This window comes from Rousettus aegyptiacus, unplaced genomic scaffold (assembly GCF_014176215.1).
Source record: "Rousettus aegyptiacus isolate mRouAeg1 unplaced genomic scaffold, mRouAeg1.p scaffold_m13_p_10, whole genome shotgun sequence".
Classification (NCBI taxonomy): Eukaryota; Metazoa; Chordata; class Mammalia; order Chiroptera; family Pteropodidae; genus Rousettus; species Rousettus aegyptiacus.
In genome coordinates, this window is record NW_023416285.1 from 89,142,357 (window position 1) to 89,162,510 (window position 20,154).

Consider the following 20,154-nt stretch of genomic DNA (forward strand, 5'->3'; position numbering starts at 1 on the left):
AATTCATGGACCTTACGTTCTACAAATCTAAGTCTATTACATAGATATAAATTACTATTATAAAGAAAAACAAGAAGAATAATTTTGATATAGTGCTTGAAGGATTCAGAGGATCATAAAATGATTTTCAGTAAAGGCTTTGTGGAAGAAATATTTATACTGGAACTGGAAGGATATGAGATGCAGAGATAGGAAACGCAAGAAGAAAATACTCTACATTGAAGGAATAGAATGACCAAAAGCACTGAATTGAGGTAGAAAAGCACTGATGCCTCAAATGCTTCAGTTGAAAAGAACGGTACATATGAGAGAAGTAAATGGAAAATAAATGATTCAGAGGTCTAAGGAGAAGGAGGTTAGACAAGTCAGTACAGAAGGAAGAAGAATCACATGGTCAGTTTTTATATGACAACTGGATATAAGAGATGAAAATGGAAAGAAACGCCAGTAGGTTAACTCACTAGTCTAGGTATCGTAAGGCATGTCTCAAGTTAGGGGCGGAGGGAGAGGCAAAAGAAACAGAGAAAACGGAATAGACATGTAGCACATAGTAGTTACTCAAATTTCAATTAAATTAAGGACTCAAAAAAGGTCAGAAAGAACAAGACTTAGGAAACTAAAATATAAAGACAACAAAGGAAATGGATGAGGCCATATTTGGAGACCACATTTTTAGGAACCTGACAGAGGGAACATATTAGGACCTTATTGGCTAAAGTGAAGAGGTACAAAGGCCCTGAAGACAAAATGCTCCAGCCTGGTGTGCCCATGTTAAAGAATTTAACTAAGGAGACTTTATAGCATCAATACCTGAGAGATTATGGAGGCAGACTGGCAGAATTTCATAACAAATGTAGCAGAGGTTTCTCTGAGGTTTTAAGTGAAAATGAAAGAATAATTTTTTCATTAACAGAAACAGGAAACAAGGAGGGAAAGCAGGTTTAAAGCACACAAATGAGTTCGGGTTTACAAGTGGTAAGATTAAGGCTTAAACAGTGTGATATCCAAAAACAAAGCTTGGGCCACAGGACTAGAAAAGGATAAGAAAAATCAGAGCTGAAAATACATGTCACTCACATAAAGATATCTGGAAGTTGTAAAATTTCAAAAGAAAAATTATTAGAAAAGAAAAAAGTATTAGGGGAAAAAAAATGGATCAAAAAAAAAAAAAAGCTTAAGGAACTGTCTATATTGCAAAGGGAAGGAAGAAAAGCCGAAGAAGGCACATGGGAGGGTTAAAATCACTACCAGAAGAATCAAGTATAAAGCAGGAGGGTTCCTTAACATTTTTCACATCAAAGTACATAAATAAGACAATATTTGTGTGGCACAAAGGGGTAAATGAGGCTATTAATATCTGGATGTTATCAGCCCAGGAATTAAGGAAATCAATAATCCATACACCAGTTAAACCACTCACTACACTGTTTAGAAAGCTCTGTATTACCCAAAAGTCCAAAAGTTTTAAGATTTCACCTCCTTAAACTCTCTTTCAATAGTCACTGATCAGTTGGGTAGAATGTTGCAGATATGATAAAGAAAAAAAGAACTCCCAAGTAACCATGAATCTTCATAACTGAAAAATCACTTATGACTTTAAAAATCAGTGGAAAAAATTACATTTCAGGAGGAAAAGAGTAATTAAGAAAAGTAGTAACATTTTTATCAGTATGCTACCCTAATTGGTTAAAAGAGGTAACTTAAGCAGGATGATTTTTCAAATCTTTCTAGGAAAAACATTTTCTTTTAAAACAAATTATAATTTTAATATGCTCTACCTTCTTACCTATTTTATTCATATTAATAAAATGGAAGAATGAATAAAAATCCTTCAAAACTTTGCAACACTTACCCAGTGCGTGACTGACCAACTTTATCACAAATATCCAAGATGAGGCCCCAATCTTCAGCAGTATTCATCTCACTGGTTGCTTTCTCTGTATATTATAAAAATAAATTGCAGAAACATTATCTTAAAAATCTTTTTAAGAGGTAAATCATCAGACTCAAATTATCAAAACGTAGCATAATCAAATATCAACAAGTCAGAATAACTGCCAGCAGTCTGTGTAATGAAATATTCAAGTCAATTTTTAAAGAGGGAAGGGGTACCTTTATTATTTATCACTATTTTCTCCATTCACACTTCAGTTGCTCCTACTTAGTATAAAAAATAAGCCACTGATTTTTCTTTATTAAAATATATATATATACACACACAAATCTACCCCCTTTCTACATACAGAAAAACAAAAATAAGAAATATTTCTATCATCAAATAATTCTTAGCGTTATTTGCCCGTGACTAGAAGATGACTAGACATAGACCTCTACGAAATATTTCAGGTGATTAAATTAACTAATTATCTAGTTTTGTCGACTTTGGTTTCTGAGAAAGGGAAACTGAATGAATGAAAGAAAACCAAGATTTACCTGAACATTTCCCTTAAATAAAAACTTGACAAATTAAAGATATCAATAGAGGGAAAACATGAGAAGCAATAACAATCATCAACAATAGCTAAAAGCTACATAACAATACTGATATATGGTAACCTACTCAGAAAACCCAAGATAAGTGAATCATATATTGGCAGTAAGAAAAAAAGCATAAGAACCAACCTATTTTGCATCACTGTATTCTCAGAAAATTCAAGTACTGGTAGCAAAAGGAAGTCTGCAAGTGTGAGTGAAGAATAGAGGGCTTAAAGTTAGAAGGAATGGATTAATGGTGTTTGAAATGCAGGTCGGTCCCCACTTTGCCTTCCTTATTCAGGAGCTCTAGCAACTGTCTATTTCCCAAATGAGTGAAGGTTTGTTTTCTGGAGGTAAAGATTTTCTAGAAAGAAGACACCAGACATAGTTGAGACATAAGCATCAAAAATAAGGAATAACTGCTGGGTTCCAGTCTAGCACATAAGGAGTTTAGAAGTCATTGCTCCACTCTCACAAGTGAAATACTGAAAAAGTGAAAAATCAACAACTATTCTGAGAGCTCCCTGAAGTGAGGTCACAGGGCAAACCACTGCCCCCCAAATTTCAAAACACAGGCAGGTGGGTAAACAGAATCACAATTTAACAGAGCAGAAACCCATGAGCAGAAATCTCACCAGATATCAGTACCAGGATATGAAAATTTAAACTGTAATGACAAGTTATTGGAGGCTAAGTATGTACAAGTTAAAACTCCAGAGGGGCCCATTCACAGGAGAGCCCCCACACTTGTGTGAGTCTTATAGGAAAAAAGTTTCCTTATTTTTCCAGCAGGGGAAGGGGAACAGTAATCATTTTGAAAGACACCAGAGTACTCTCTTCTTAATAAGGCCTGTTCTCAAGGAAAACTATGAGCACTTAACCAACTAGGGTTTTACCAGGGAATAACCTTGCTAGGTAAGGGAAATACCCAACCCTAGCCCACTCTCGCCACCTGTTGCACCTGAGAGAGGCAGGCAGAGAAGACTAAGCGCAAGAGAAATTCACACTCCAGTGGTAGAGTCTCACTACAAGATTGAGACCTGATCAGAGGTCTTCAGAATGCTTCGCCTCCACTGAGACACCTTACCATCAGACCACTAAAGGATGGTGTTCCTTCTATCTAGTACATTGTGTCTAGCTTTCAGCAAGGCACTACTACAAGGAAAAAAAAAACCAGTCTGAAGATCAAGCATAAGAACCAGACCCAGACATGGCACTGATGATGGAATTATCAGGCCAGGAATTTTTTAAACTATGATTAATATGCTAAGAGTTCTAATGGAAAAATAAGACAATATGCAAGAACGAATGGTCAATGTAAACAGAAATGGAAATTCTATAAATAATCAAAAAGAAATACTAGAAATCAAAAATTATGCAAAAATATGATGGGCTCTACAGTAGACTGGACATGCCTGAGAAAAGAATCTCTTAGCTTGGGATATATGAACAGAAATTTACAAAACTGAAAAGCAAAGTGAAAAAATGACTGAAAAAAATATTGGAACAGATTATCCAAAAACTGTGGGAAACTAAAAAGGAGTAACAGAGACATAACTGAAATACCAAAGAATAGAGACAAAGAAAGAGAAGAAATTTTTGAAACAGTAATGACTGAGAATCTTCCCAAAGTAATATCAGACACCAAACCACGGGCCTTGGAAGTTCTGGGAACACCAAGCAGAATGAATGTCAAAAAAACGACACCCAGGCATAACATATTCAAATTGCAGAATATCAAAAATAAAGAAAAAACAGAAAAAGCCAGTAGGAAAAAAACACATTACCTATGTAGGAGTCAACATAAGAATTACATCTGATGTCTCAGAAAGCATTCATACAAGATGTAAATAAAGAGACACAGCTAGTGTTAAGGGAAAATAACCACCAACCTAGGATCATGTACCCTGCGAAATCATTCTCCAAAAGGAAATGAGAAATACTTTCTCAAACGAAGAAATATTGAGGAAATCTGTTGCCAGTAGACTGGCCTTGCAATAAATGTTAAAAGTTCTTCAGAGAGAGAGGAAAATGTAGAGATGTGTGTATGTATGCTGGTGTGTAAGTGAAATGAATGGCAGCAAGGAAACTAAAAACGCAGCAAACTAGAAATAAAAGGGAACTTCCTCAACAAAATAAAAAACATCTACAAAAAATCTATATAAAAAATCTATTCATATATATATATCTGACATATTTAATAGTAAGAAACTAGGAGGGAGATTCACCACTAAGATCAGAAACAGGGCAAGGATGTCCCCTCGCACTGCACCTTTCTGCCATCATAGGGGAAGTCCTAGCTAATGCAAAAAGGCAAAAGGGGGATATAAAAGGGACATAAAGAATAAAGAAATAAAACTGTCTTTATTCACAGATAACATAATCATCTATGTAGAAAATCCAAAAGAATTATCTAAAAAAAAAACCCCCACACAACTGGAACTAATGAGTGATTATATTATAGCAAGGTTGCAGAACTCAAGGTTAATACACTACACAAATGGACTCTAAAGTTTATAGAAAGTCAAAAGACCCAGAATAGTCAACACAATATTGAAGGAGAATAAATTGGAGGCCTGACACTTCTCGACTTCAAGGCTTACTATAAAGCTACAGTAATCAAGAGAGTCTGATATTGGTGAGAAAACAGACAGATCAGTAGAACAGAAAACAGACAGATCAGTAGAACAGAACAGACCCACACAAACATAGTCAACTGAACAAAAGCGAGACAGTGGAACAAAGACAGTCTTTTCCACAAATGGTGCTGAAACAACTGGACATCCGTGTGCAAAATATGAATCTGGACACAGCTCTTACAAACATCACAAAAACTAACTTGAAATGAATCACAGATCTAAATGTAAAACACAATCTATAAAACTAGAAGATAACAGAATAAATTCTAGATGACCTGAGTATGGCAATGACTTTTTAAACATAACACAAAGACATGATCAATAAAAAAAATAACTGATAATCTGGAATTCATTAAAATTAAAAACTTCTGTTATCTGAAAGGCTCTGTAAATGAGATAGCAAGCCACAGACTAAGAAAAAATATTCCCAAAACACATATCTGATAAAGGACTGTTATCCAAAAACTACAAGGACTCTAGAAACTCAATTATAAGAAAATCCAATTAAAAACTGGGCAAAAGACTTGCACAGGCAACTCATCAAAGATCTTCAGATAGCAAATAAATATATGAAAAAATGCTCTATGTCATATGTCATTAGGGACTTAAAACAATAAGATATCATTACACACCTATTAGAATAGCCAAAATCCCAAACACTGACAGCAGCACATGCTGGTAAGGATGTGCTGAGGAATGGAAACTTTCATTCATGACTGGTGAGAAAGCAAAATAGTACAGACACTTTGGAAGCCAGTTTGACAAGTTTCTTACAAAACCAAACATACCCTTAGCATACAATCCAGCAATCACGCTTTTGCGAAATTTACTCAAAGAAGTTGAAAACGTGGCCATACACAAGCCTACATGTGGATGTTTACAGCAACTTTATTCATAATTGCCAAAACTTGGGAGCAACTAAGATGTTCTTCAGTAGGTAAATGGATAAACTGTTGTTAACATCAGAACAATGAAATATTATTCAGTGCTAAAAAGAAATGAGCTATCAAGCCATAAAAAGCCATGGACAAACTTTAAATGCATACTATTAAATGAAAGAAGCCAATATGAAAAAGTTACATAGCGCATGTTTCTAACTATATGACATTCTAGAAAAGGCAAAACTATATAGACAGTAAAAGGATCATTGGTTGCTAGTGGTTTAGGGGAGAGTGAGTTGAAGAGGTGAAGCACAGAGGATCTGTAAGACAGTGAAACTATTCTGTATATTATAATGCTAGATACATGTCATTATACATTGCTCAAAACCCTCAAAATGCATAACACCAAGAGTGAACATACGTGCAAGCTATGGACTTTGGGTGATGATCGGTGTAGTAGGTTCATGGATTGTAACAAACGTACCTCTCTGGTGCAGGATGCCTACAGCGGGGGAGGCTACATGCATGTGTGGGGGCAGGAGGTATATGGGAAATCGCCGCAATTTTTGCTCAATTTTCCTGTGATTTCCTGTGAATCTAAAACTGCTCTAAAATATAAAGTTGAATTTTAAAAATTAATAAAGGAATTAAGTAACTACATGAATGCTGATACCTGCTATGCAGCAAAGAGTTAACATACAGGCCTGACTAGTATCCTTTAAAAGGCCTGCTTGCAGCTGGTGTATGGGAATTCATATTTTGGGAGGGTTCCCACCATTCTCAGAACTGAGAAGAGTGGCTCATGTCTTAACTGGTTGTACAAACAATATGATTTATGTTAAATATCTGCTCTCTTTCTGAGAGTCTGGAGTTTGGGTACATGCCAGGGAGAGAATGCCTGTAGTCATCAGGTCCCAATAAAAACCCCCAACACTAAGTCTGCAGTGAATGTCCCTAGAAGACAACATTTCACACGTCATCACAATTCACTGCTGGGGAAATTCAGCATGTCCTGTGTGACTGTGCCGAAAGAGGACCCTTTGGTAGCCTGTGTCTGATTTCCCTGGACTTCACCTCATGTGCCTTTTCACTTTGCTCACTGCACTCTTTCACTATAATAAATCATAGCTATTGAGTATGACTATGTGCTGAGTTCTGTAAGTCCTGATGAACCCTAGAATGGGAAGTGGTCTTGGGGTCCCTCGTCCAAAGACCTGACTTCCTAGAAATTATTCTATTCCATCCCTTACCCTCACTCATACCTCTACCTCGGAGAGATTACAAGACTCTTCTCTGGGAACTCCAGATCAGCCCAAGATGAAACACTTAAAAATAGTAGAGTTGATAAGAAGGGATGGAGAGAGGTTCCACAGCAAATGGCACACCAGATCAACCTATAATGAAGTCCAAAGTCAATAAAGGCCAACCACGTGATCAGAGCTTCCAATGTGCTATTTATTTCTCTCATAACAATTATGAGCAAACAACCAAGGACTATCAGCTATCTTAGAAAATCTAACATGGAAGATAAAGGAAAACACAAAACAAATACAGAGGGGAAAAAATAAAATAAGAAAGCAACTTAGAAAAAACAAGAGTCTATGAAGAAGGAAAATACTTCAAAAAGAAATCTTCTGAAACAAAAGCTATACAGAAGTAGAAGTTAACTTGTCTTGAATGGAGCACTGTAATTCAAAGAACAGACATGTTGAACGATAACATCACAAAGATGTTCACTAACATTCTCCTTTCTTTAAACTGAAATGGCTTGGGGGCCAGAGGTCTGACCCATACCAAGATTCTTATCTGCAGTGGCTGGTCTCGTGATGTGATGGAGAAACTCCTGCTCCCCTCCTTCCCTCAGTGCCCTGCTGCCTGGTTCAACAGAGAACGTTCACGTCCCCATTCTGACCTACTACTGAGAGCTAGAGGCAGGCTATATCCAGCTTAAAAGCAAAATAGAAAGCAGACAACTCTGACAGATTTTTTGCAGGTTTATAATACCTGATCCATATGACAGCCCCTAGGGATATAGCAAATACCTACCAACTAGCCCCTGTCACTGGAGAACTAAAATAAGTATGTATTAAGATGGCAGACTGTGACAGCCAATGGGTAGTGCTAGACAAGGTACCTATTTACATAGACGAATTTCTTATGTAAGAATTAATACAAATGTCCAAAACATTTGAGATCTTGGTAAAGTGACTTATTTGCAAGAAGTTATAAAATCTGGACATATGTACAAGAAAATGGAATTAAGATTCTAGTCTATGTCAGGCCCGATCTGAGGTAACTTACACTCTAAAAAAGAAAATGAAACCAGCAGATCTAAATATAAAATAGAAAAGTCACAGAAAAAAAAAACGAAAAGAAAAGCCTGAAGCAAGTTGAGAAAAAAGGTAAAGACCTGGAAGGAAAGAAAAGGAGTATCCTGAAAGGTTTCTTGATATATTTAGAAACTAAGACAGAAGAGAACAGGATTATGAATAAACTGTTTCTATTTAAGTGAATACAGTAAAGTTAAGAAAACTGAAAAGAAGTATAATGAAAAATCTTGGATGGCTGAAATAGACTACTTTTGAAAGGTTGGAACAACTCTAAGACATAACATACCAGTTGAGGTGTTTGTATTAATTCAAGAAACATCAAAGAGCCAAGAAAGAGCTTTGAGCAAGGAAAAAATCTGCTTCATAAGAACCAGACTTTTAGAAAATGCAAATCTACTATCAATATGTAAAAATGGTTTGGAATAGGGAAAAGAAAACATGAGAAACTAGCTCTACTCTGAAAGCTAAATGGGCCACTTAGAAAGCAATTGTTGAAGTAGTGTTTAATTTTGTTCTGGCTGAGGGTATGTCAAGAAGATAACAGTCAAATTTACCCGTTGCTGTGTAAGCTTCCATAGTATATTGTAAGTCCCTTGAAAATGACAATTTCTACTTTGGGTAATTATTTCAATATCTATGCTCTCAGCCTCTGTTCTCAATAAATACTAAATCCAATGACATAACTGCAACATAAATCTATAAAAGTCATAGAAACACACAGACTTTTAGATGCAAGTAATTCAGTGGCTTTCACTTTTCACTTTTTATTGAAGAAATTCTCTTCAATGTAATTCTGATGCTAACTATCCAGAGTTAATGCAGACTTCACAGTTGAGAGCACAAAACTCCACAAGTCTCCCTCGCTTCAGACACCAACAAGCAGCTCTGGGGTTCCAAAGCCACATGCACTTGTGACCAAGTAGCTACAAATTCAGGGGTTCCCACTATCCCCTCAGGTTTCCCCTCCCTCAGGTAGGCCATCCCACTGTAACTCAGAGTATTCAGAAAAGCACATATAATTAGTCTTATTAGAAAAGATACAAATCCAAACCAGCCAATGAAGAGATGCAAAGGGCTAGGTCTGGAAGGGTCCCAAACCTGAAGCTTCTGTGCCCTCAGGAAGCATCACCCGCCTGGCACATCAATGTGTATCACCAACCGGAAAGCTCACCTGAGCTTCAGTGTTCAGAGTTTTTACTGGAATTTCCTTATAAGGTTTATGATTGATTGGATGATTGACCATCTCCTGAAATTCAATCTCCAGTCCCATTCCTACTTCCTGGAGAAGCTGATACCATGTGACTCAAAGTCCCAACTATATAACCAAAGGGCTGTTCTTTCAGGAATGGCCAGTTCCCATGCTGATTATACTGAAACTGAGGTATAGTCCCAGGCGCTCACCATGAATTATAAAGATGTTCCTATCACTCCGGAAATTCCAAGGATTTAGAGGCCCCCTCCCAGGAAACAGGGGCAAAGACTAGTCAAATTCTTTATTATTCAATACCCTCTTTTAATGGAAAAATCTTATCTTTAAAAAAAAAAAAAAAAAAACAGTATGCAAAGCAAATCCAAGTGGAATTGCTCTGAGGAGTCACATAGCCCTACATCATTGACCCCAATCCCTCTGAAGCCCAAGAAGACTGAGTCACCCTGGACGATATCCTTCAGTTTAACATTTACTTCTTAGAAAAGAAAAGCAAGTTATTGCTTTGATCTGATAGTACATTTAAATAATTAATTTATTATCCAACTGACTGGTAGTCAAGCAGCCTTTTTTCAAAGCAGTGTTTTTTTTGAAAAGAACACATTTAAATCTTAAAACCTATCACCTTATTTAAAAACATAATAGCTATGCTTATTAAAACTTAACATTAAAAAGTCAGTAGTTAACAAGAAATGACAGGAGTCTGATCAAATATAAATTGCCTATTATCTTATTTAAAGATGATCTTACAGTTCCTGAACTAAGTCACACCAAGGATGATACAGTCATTAGCAGATATTATGCTGGACACTCATGAACTACCTTGTTATTTTCCAATACATAAACAGAATCACTATCAGACTCAAACATACATATACAGATCAGAAATGCAACCTGTTTCAGAACTCTAAAACTGTTCACATCATTTACTGATGTTGCCTCAAGATCAACAGCAGTAGCACAATTCTTCTCAGTTATAAAATAACAAATATTTTTTTAAACCAGAAGAATATTAACTACCAGTAGCAATTCAACATGGTTTCATGACCAGCAAATGAAGTCAAAACTATTTTCTAAAACAAAAAATTTAAATCATTTCTTCAATTAAAAAAGTAAATTAAAAAAATAAAATAAAATTTATTCTAAATAAAGAAAAAAATTGGGTTTGTGGGCAAAGGGAAAGTCAAATTTAAATCATTTCTTCAATTAAAAAAGTAAATTAAAAAAATAAAATAAAATTTATTCTAAATAAAGAAAAAAATTGGGTTTGTGGGCAAAGGGAAAGTCACAATAAAAATAACACAAACTTGCTTCTAAAGAATTCAAAGCTTCATTATCTCATTTTATCCTCAGATAATCCTTACACTAATACATTTGCCTAGCAATATCCAGAAACTAACACATACAGCTTCATTTGAATTTCAATAGTCTCAATATACTGGAGAACTTTTTCTTTTAATATGCAGCTTCTTTTGATTTTTCTCAAAACTTATGGCTGTCAAAGATTTGGGAAGGTGAGAAATGCTGAAGGGTGATTACCTACCATGTTCTGGCCACAGGAAAAAGATTGTAAATCCATCAGCTTGGAGATGTTCATCAAAAATGACCCATGGAGAAAAGCAAGTCTTAAATTACCTGCTTTTGAAGATTATGGGAATCAGTTTTTCAAAATGTTTCATCTAATTTCCTGTCCCTCCTGACCATTGGAAAGTCTAGCTACCAAAAAAAAAAAAAAAAAAAAAGGCAATCTAAGGTTCTACTAACCAGAAAGGGAAGTAGATGTCAGAGGAACAGCATGGAAGCATCTTAGAAAAGAGTACAAAATAGAAATGAAAACCTAAAGGCAATAGAAAAGAATAACTTACAGGAAAGGTAAAATAAAAACAGAAGAAAGAATAAATACAATTTCTCAACCCAGTAGACAGCTGACCTTTAACATAGCTGTATTCTGAATTTTCACATTTCTCTCCTGAGTATGTTTTGATAGTAACTGATTCCACCCTTTAGAATCTGAAGTCTCCAAAGGCAATACAACTATTTCTAATTTTTTTTTATAAGAGGAGCTAAAATGTATGTACTGTTCTAAGTACTTTACATATAACAGCTCCTTAAAACAACCCTTACAATAACTGATAAGAGAAGAGGATGTCACGCCAGAGGACCCACCCCTGAAAAAGCAGTAGTGTAAAACTAACAGGAGTGAAATATGCCTTAAGGAAAGTAGTGGAAGGTGAGATTGACAAGGTAAAAATAAGCCAAATGCTAAAAGTTCAAATTTCTGTGAAAGCTGTAGATTCACTGAAATATTATAATCAAAGGAGCCGTATGATTACATTTACATTTTAGAAATATTATTACCAGCCACCTGGAAAATGACTGGGGACAGACTGGAAGCAGGAACAGTTAGAGGCTGCTGTACTAATCTAAGAGAGCAGGGGCAAGAATAGAAAGGAGGAGAGGCATGAATGGAGGGATAGATAAACGAGTTCAAGGAAGATAAAGCATACAGAATACAGTAACACCAGAATCCTTGAGGGCATATTCAGTGTGCCTAGCACACAGAAGACAGTACATATTGCTGTTTAGAATGTAGAGAATTACAACTACAGAAGTCAAGAATGACCCCCAAGTTCTGCATGTATGTATGTGACTAAGTAAACTGAGGAACTAGTCATTAGAACAGAGGAAAAGCATACTAAAGAAAAATTTAAATATGACTTTGAACATGCTAAATTTAAGATATCTGAAGCACATTCAACTCTAGTAAAGAATTAGAATGTCATGTGTTTTTATAAGTATTCCTCATAGCAACTCGATGAGGTAAATATTTTTATTCCTGTTTACAAAGGTGGAAAGCGAACTCACAGGGGTTCTATAATTGCCCAAGTCCATATTCTGCCCACGTACTGAACAGCAAATGCTGTAGCTCCAATTTGAACTCAAAGCTCAAGGTCTTTCCATCACACCATATTGCAGAATGAGACATTAACATTTACAAAGATTAATCTTGCTGTGGTTTATGATACTGACTGGACTAAGCAACACAAAAGAAACCATGTCCAAGTCTTAAGGATTAAAACTGGTTCAGAATAACTGACCAAGAATGCAAATGTACTATTATAAAAACAAAGACTTGATGACTTAGCAGAGACAGGGTAATGATTCAAAAATGCCTCTTGGGTTTCACATCAAGATACCTAAAACATTGCAAAATTAAAGAAGAACCAGATTGGGAAAAATGAGTTCTGTTTTTTTGATAGATTGACTTTTACGTGATAACAGAATACCAAATAGAAATACAAGCCTGGAGATCTAGAACAATATCAATAATTCATTATTTGATAAATACTTATTGAGTGCATACAATGTACCAGGCACTATTCCCAAGGTACTAGGGATAGAAATGAAAAGTTCTCATCCTTTGGAGTTCATATACCACAGAAGAGTCACATCATCAATCAATGTCAGGTAGCTGAATAGTACAGAGAAAAACAAAACGGAAAAGAAAACAGTGAGAAGGTAAAGATGGACTTTTTTTACTAAAGGTAATTAGGTTAAGACTCTTAGAAACTGATGTGAATAGTACTGAATGATGTAATGGACAGCAAGACCTTTAAACACCTAAGAGAGAATATCCCAGGCAAAGATAACAACACAATATAGATACGGAGGGAGGAATGACCTCGGAGTGTTCAAATCAAAGAGAGTGTTTGGAGATCATAATCACATCAGAGACACAAAAAGGGGCGAGACTGTGCACCACAACAAAGAATCTGCATTTCCCTGTATGTGGGATGAGAAGTTACTGGAGGGTGCTAAGCAGGTAAGTGGCATTATCTGACATTTTTTTCAAAGATCACTCACCTTTGTAGATGAGAAATGATTACAGGGGGAGCAAGAGTGGTAGCAAAGAACCTACTAGAAGGCTCTTGCCATAGTCTATGGTAAGGTGAGGTAAGGGGAAGTGATGAGATTCTGGATTTATTTTTAAAGTAGAGCCGAAAGATCTTCCTGACTGAATAGGTGTGGAGTGTGAAGAAGAATCAATGACGACTCCTAGACATTAGAGATGACAGGAATACTGAAACAGGTAATGATAAAAGAATGTGAAATTTTGGTGAAAAAAACTAAGAACTATTATTATTTCTATATTCCATATTAAAGATAATAAAACTGAGGCACAGAGTATCTAAGCAACTAGACCAAAGTCACAATGCTGGTAAGTAGCAAACCTGGAAAATGAATCTAGGAAGGGTAGCTTCAGAGTCTGAATTCTTAACACTAAGCTAAATTGCCTCCTAAGACTCCAAGGAAAAAAAAATCTCAAAGAAGTTCTAGATCTGAATCCCAGGCTCAGTTCAAAATTTAGAAGTCACGAAAAGAAGGAAAAAAATACTAAAAAGAGCTAAACAGAATGTCAGAAAGTTTGGTGAACTAGAAACCAAGTGAATAAAGTATATCAAAGAGGAATGCTAAGAGAGCAACAAAGAAATGGACTAGGAATTGACTGATGGATTTGGCAAGATGGAAGTCACTAGGGACTTTGAAATAAAAGCTTGATGGAATGAGTTCTCTTCATAATTCAAGAGTAGAACTCAGAAAGAAATATAACATCCAAAATGAGATTCATTTATTCAATAAATACTTACTGAATGTTTATTAGTGCCAGACACTGCTCTACATGCTAGGGAAAAACCAAACAAAAATCCCTGACCTCATGGAGCTCACATTCTAATAACGTGTTTAGGCATTTCTTAAAGAGAAAGCTATTACCAGAATTTTGCTTCCTCATATGAAATATTATATTACATAAATCACTTCATGAATTTCTAATTCACCATTTCGGTTTATGAATGAAGCTGAAGATAATTTTGAAGTACAAATGTATAATAATGTCAAGTGAGTTAGTGGGAGTATTTTAATATCATTAACATACTGATGGACAAAGTAAGAAGAAATATTGTTAAATGTATTCTACATACTATATTCTACATGCTATATTAATTTAAAAAATTAACATGGGAGTCTACTGGACTCTGCCACAAATTATTTTCTGGAAGTCTCTGAGGGGGTCTTCTTAGATAATCTTTCAGGATATTTTGACACATGGATCATAAGAGAACTGACCCAAATACCAAAACTTGACTAACTTTAAAAAGTAAACTTTTCTGGAGCAAAACAATGTACCTACACTCAAGAAACTTACTATCTAGCAGGTTCAACTGACACATTCTCAATTTAACAAATATTTATAAAGCACCAACTATGAAGTAACCAGTAAAATAAGAAGCAAAGCACAGAACATAACTATCTTTAATGCTAAATCATTTGGTAAAGACAAAAGGTACTGCAGGAATTTTGAAGAGTGGAGATCAGGGTGAGCTAGAGCAGTGATTCTCAACTGGGAGCTATTTTGTGCCCCAGAGGACATTTAGCAATGTCTAGAAAATTTTACCTAATGACTGGGGGTTAGGGGTACCACTGGCATCTAGTGGGTAGATGTCAGGGATGCAGCTAAATGTCTTACATTGCACAGGATAGACCCTCTCCCCCCAACAACAAATACATTTTTCTAATCCAAACCAACAATAGTATTGCTACAGAAAAACCCTAGGGTAGAATAATCAGGAAATGATTCAGGTATTACAAGTTGGATTCTGAGTTGGTCTTTAATCATGAGGACATGTAGAAAGGTAAAAGAAATAGAAGCAAAAGCATAAAGGCCAGAATGAGCCTGCTTTAAACTGGGTGTTGTGGGTACTGAGAAAGGTTATGACATCAAAAAATTATCTGAATCCAATGGAAATGTGCATTCAAAAAGTCAGTAGGATATAAAGGTGACTGGGGAGTTAGAAGCTAGATTATATGTAGCCATGGAAACAGAAGAAGCAGGTATTAAGAAATTGTGTTATTTTAAGCATTTGCCCTAGAAATTAGTAAGTTGTAAAATTACTCGAGAGCAGCAATCTTGCCTTATTCGTAACTGTATCCTTTACATTATTTAGCCGTGTCCTGTAAATAGTGTGTGCTAAGTGCTTATTAAGTTAAACGCAATTTTCTGATAATTTTCAAGTATTTTTGGTGACCCTAAAATTCCATCCACTGTTAGCATTCAGGACATTTAAATTTAAATACAAAAAGGCTACCATTTAGTAGGTGCCTACTATATATAAAGGCACTGTAGTAGGTCCTCTACACATATTATTTAATTTAACCACGTACGGAATGTGTTTTCCACTCTTTAAAGACTGGATACAGGGACGCAAAGAGCGTAAATAACATGCCCATAGTTTTACTCAGCGAGGAAGGGGCAGACATAGGATTAAACTCTTTCCTAGTCTTAACCCAAACATCCAAGCGTCAGGGATAAGCTGTAAAGAAGAGTTTAAAAAAACAAAAAATGCAAAATCCAATTCGCACCTCACCCAATTATTTTATTTTATTTCATTACTAGAGTAATTAGTAAACTCTGCCTTAAGGGATTTGGATCTGGTATTTGGCTTGTTTACATTCCACACCTGTGTACCAAGGTCGTTCCTAACTGCATTCGAATTACCCCTAAATTCTCTCCTCAGAAACTCAAACTCTTGTAATTATTAGCCTTAGGCCAGAAAAAGATAAACAAAAGCTAACTTGTTGAATTGGTCTGATTAGTACCTGATACCAATGATTCAGGGGGAAAAAAAAAAAAAAAACAGAAGGCATTTCAAACTAGCATTTTCCGATTTAAGGTCAGCGTCCACACTTCGGAAAGTACGGAGACCTAAAGAAGGCAGCCTAGTAGTGGCTCAGGAGGTCCTCAATTCGGTTTCGGTTGTTGCCAAGTATTCCATTTTCATCTCTCCCAACATTTTTGAACGTCTACCCTTAAAGAGAAGCTCTCTCCTCCCATTACGGTTACAAAAAAAAAAAAATGTTCTCAAATCCTTTCAAAAGAACCTAATTTAAAACATACTTGTAGTTCCAGACGCTTAATATTAGTCCTGGACTTCTGTCCCCGGAAACGCTTATGATAGTGCTTATAATCCTACCCTGGCTGAGACGCTCCTCAGCCCTCTGCTCGGTGCTTCCAGACGCACTGTCCCAGCACCAGATGCTCCACCAGCTGTTCCTCCGAGACTCTCCACAGCAACCCTTTAAGCAGTTTTTGCCAAACCCAGCTCAAGGCCCATTTCGCAGGCTCTCTGAAACCTATTTCTTTCTGAGGATGCAACAAGCCCGCAACCTCCTCCAAATTCTCAAGGAAGGAGCCCCAGGAAAGGGGAAGAGCTTGGCCCTGGCTCGGGGGTCCAGAACGTACGCAGAAAGTGAGCAGAGCGTGCTTGCTGTCCGGAGGCCGGTGGGCAGCGAGCGGCAAGAGCACTTACCAACATCCTGATCGAAGGGATTGGTGGCAAAGAGAGGCATCTCCACTGCGTGCCGAGGTGTCCGCAGGGACTCCCCCTCGACACCACGGGAGTCAGGATGCGACGAAAGAAAGAAGACTCCTCGGGCAAAAACAGTAACAGACACGAACTCTGCAGGGTACGCAACAGTCCCTCGTCTCACAGACCCCCTGCAACCGCGGCAGCGGCTGCGACGGCGGCAGCAACAGCGAAGAAGTCGAAAAGGCCCCTCCGCGTGGAGCCTGTCGGGAATCTGGGCGACCTCGGCTCTGCCTGACCAGAATCTGCCCAAAACTTGACCCACCAAAATAGGTCCAACCAAAGGGCCCCCTCCGTCCGACCCATCTTTTGATTAGCCATACCGGAAAGTGGCAGTAATAACTGCGTCTTCTGCATTTGCTTTGGCCAGCCGTCTCCGGAGGACGGGGTCCTCCAGGCGCACCGAAGCCGACTAGAACCCCAGTTGTGAATCAGAGACTGAGGAGAAAGAAAAAGGGTCGCGTTTGGGAAGAGCAAGACCCCCCCCCCCCCTTGTACCCTTCCGCTGGCTGTCTTAATTTTGTAGTCCCTATGGAAAGAGAATGGAAACGCCTTCATTTGGGGGCATTTAAGTAAAAAGACCATGCATTTCATTTGCTGTTCGGGGCCACAAGAAACTTGCTTGGATGAAGTCATGTGAGCTGAGCGATTGGCTCGGATCCCCACAGAGGGGAGTGTCAGGGCCCGCGGCTCCTTCGGAGAGGGCTGAGGTAACGCTGGCACCTTCCCGAAAGTCCCTGAACGCCCGGCTTCAGACTCTTGTCGAAAGCGCTCCTACTAGTTGGGCGTTGGTTAGTGCTGACTAACTGTGCAGTCACTAAGCAGTTGTGCTGACTGGAAAATAAGTTTCACAGCCCAAGAATGTCCCCTTAAACCTAGCAAAAAAAGGAAAACTGAAAAAGATGGAACTAGAAATTGATTAGCGCTTCCCAGCCAATTAAAATGTTTCTTCAGTAATTTTCTAAGTGTATTTAACACATTAAATTTTTTCCTCTATATCATGTGGAAATAAATTTTCAGGAGCATTTACTAGATTTTGCGTACCACTTGAAACAAACCTGGAACATCTTGAAGGTGAACTGAAATTACGTAAATTATATCCAAATTAGAGTACTACCAAAAGTAGCACGTAAACAAGTATTTACAACATGTCAATAACAGGTAGTATCCTGGTATACAAAAAATACAAAAATCTATTAAAGACGAAGTACTTTTTCTAACAGTGAAAAATGCAAATTAGAGTAGCATTTAAATGCATTTTTGCCATTTAGACAAAGAAAGAATGGGGAATGTGGTGAATGGTACACTCATGCTTCAGAAGTGTACATTAATATAGTCTTCCTAAAGGAAATATTTGCAAGTGTGTAACAAAAGCTTTTAAAATGTGAACACCTTTGAACCCCCCTAATTCTACTTTTTGGAGTTTATCTTAAAGACATTCTTCAAGAACAAACTTGAACAAAGCTATTCATGGTAACATTGTTTATCATATCAAAACATTCAAAACATTGTTAACTATTAAAAATGTCCAACATTAAGAGATTGGACAAATTACTCCCCCGTTTGGTGCCTCAATGTCCTCATCTGTAAAAATAATTATAGAGTTATGAGGATCAAATGGAGTAACACAAGCAAAACCCTTAGGTGTCTAGCATATAGTAAGCACTAAATAAGTGTACGCAATCGTTATAATTAATATCGGTCAAGTAAATTACAATACATACGATGTATAAAATCCACAGTTATTAAAGAAATATAGATCTATATTTACATAGAAAGACATCTAAATACATAAGTTGTTAAAAGCAAGGTACAAAACCATGTAGAATTACAAAATATCCCAGATTTTTAAAGTCTGAAAGGAAATACGTAAGACTATTATGACTTGCTTCTCTGAGTGATAAGATTTCGGGTAGTTTTTTGTTCTTCATGTGTTTTATGTTTTCCAAGTATTTTAACGATGAACTTATATTTCCTTCTGTTTCTTAACATTTTGAGAAGCCAGTACAAAAAGCTTGCTTGTGTTTCATTATGGCAAGTATAAAATTCTTCCAGAACATCACTACTGATATGTGAACAAGAGCAATCTCCCTTAAAAACCTGTTCTTGATTACTGGGCTGACAAGATCAGGTGATGACTTGTCCACTTCAAGTTTCTGAGCAGAGTCTGTGGCAAATTATCATAATCACCCTGTATGAGAGCCAAATGTTTATAAAAATGCATTCGAATGTGCTTTGTGGTCCAGTAATGAGACTGAATTATTCTGTTGCCATCAATAGCTATTGATCTAACTGTCTAACCCTTGATATTCAATAACATAAGCATTAGGAATATTGAAGGAATAACAACTATTAGTCCTGATAACATTATGTATTCTAACCTATGTATTTAACATTATTGTTATGTTTAACATAAAAGCTGAATATAAAAAGTGAACTGGGTTTGTATTTTGAGGTTAGCTTTTCACTATCTTCCCTAAAAACACTGCAATTTAGTATTCCCATAGTTTTTAAAACATTGTAGACCCTGTATATCAATTTCACATCAAAATGTTTCAGGAATATGTGTTTACTAAATTCTATGGTTAATTTTAAAATGTTAAATCCATTCTTTTGGTTTGATTTTGAAAACTCTCCTACATTAGAAAAATGATAGCAACATGCAAATGGAGTTACTCCAAGAAAAATCTATAATTTTAAGGTTTAGGGAAAAAATATGCTAGGAAGATTATTACCACTACTTTGGTTCACACCCTTATCATCTCTTAGATGAATTATTACGTTTACCTCCTACTGTTTTTCTCCTTTCCTACTGTTATGGACTAAATTGTGTCCTTCTTCCACCCCCCCTCCACCCCCCACCCCGCCAACTTCATATATTGAAGCCCTAACCCTCAATATGATGGTGTTTGGAGGGGGCCCTTTGGCAGATAGGTAAGTAATTAGGTTTGGATGAGATCATGAGGGTGGGGTCCTCATAATAGGATTAGTGCCCTTATAAGAAGAAACATCAGGGAACTAACTCTTCTTTCCTCTTCTCTCCCTCTTCACTTTTTTCTCCTCCCCTTTCCTCTGGTATATCATTTCTCAAAATGTTCACATGGTCCTTCAGTCACTCATTAATTCAATACATATTTATTAACTCCTTATATGTGCCAAGTACCATTCTATATGCTGGAAACATCATAATAATAAAAG

At 36.7% G+C, this 20,154-nt stretch overlaps 1 protein-coding gene across 1 annotated transcript in view; it reads right to left on the reverse strand.

Annotated features, from left to right (window-relative positions):
• STAM (signal transducing adaptor molecule) overlaps nucleotides 1–17,111 on the reverse strand; it is a 50,470-nt gene extending 33,359 nt beyond the window's left edge. The window contains exons 1-2 of the mRNA XM_016150626.2: nucleotides 16,900–17,111; nucleotides 1,853–1,937 (exon numbers count right to left, since the gene is read on the reverse strand). Coding sequence (XP_016006112.2) covers nucleotides 1,853–1,937; nucleotides 16,900–16,939 — 125 coding nt within the window. The 5' untranslated portion in view covers nucleotides 16,940–17,111. The remainder of the gene's footprint in view (nucleotides 1–1,852; nucleotides 1,938–16,899) is intronic.
• Between the last annotated feature and the right edge of the window lie 3,043 nt (nucleotides 17,112–20,154).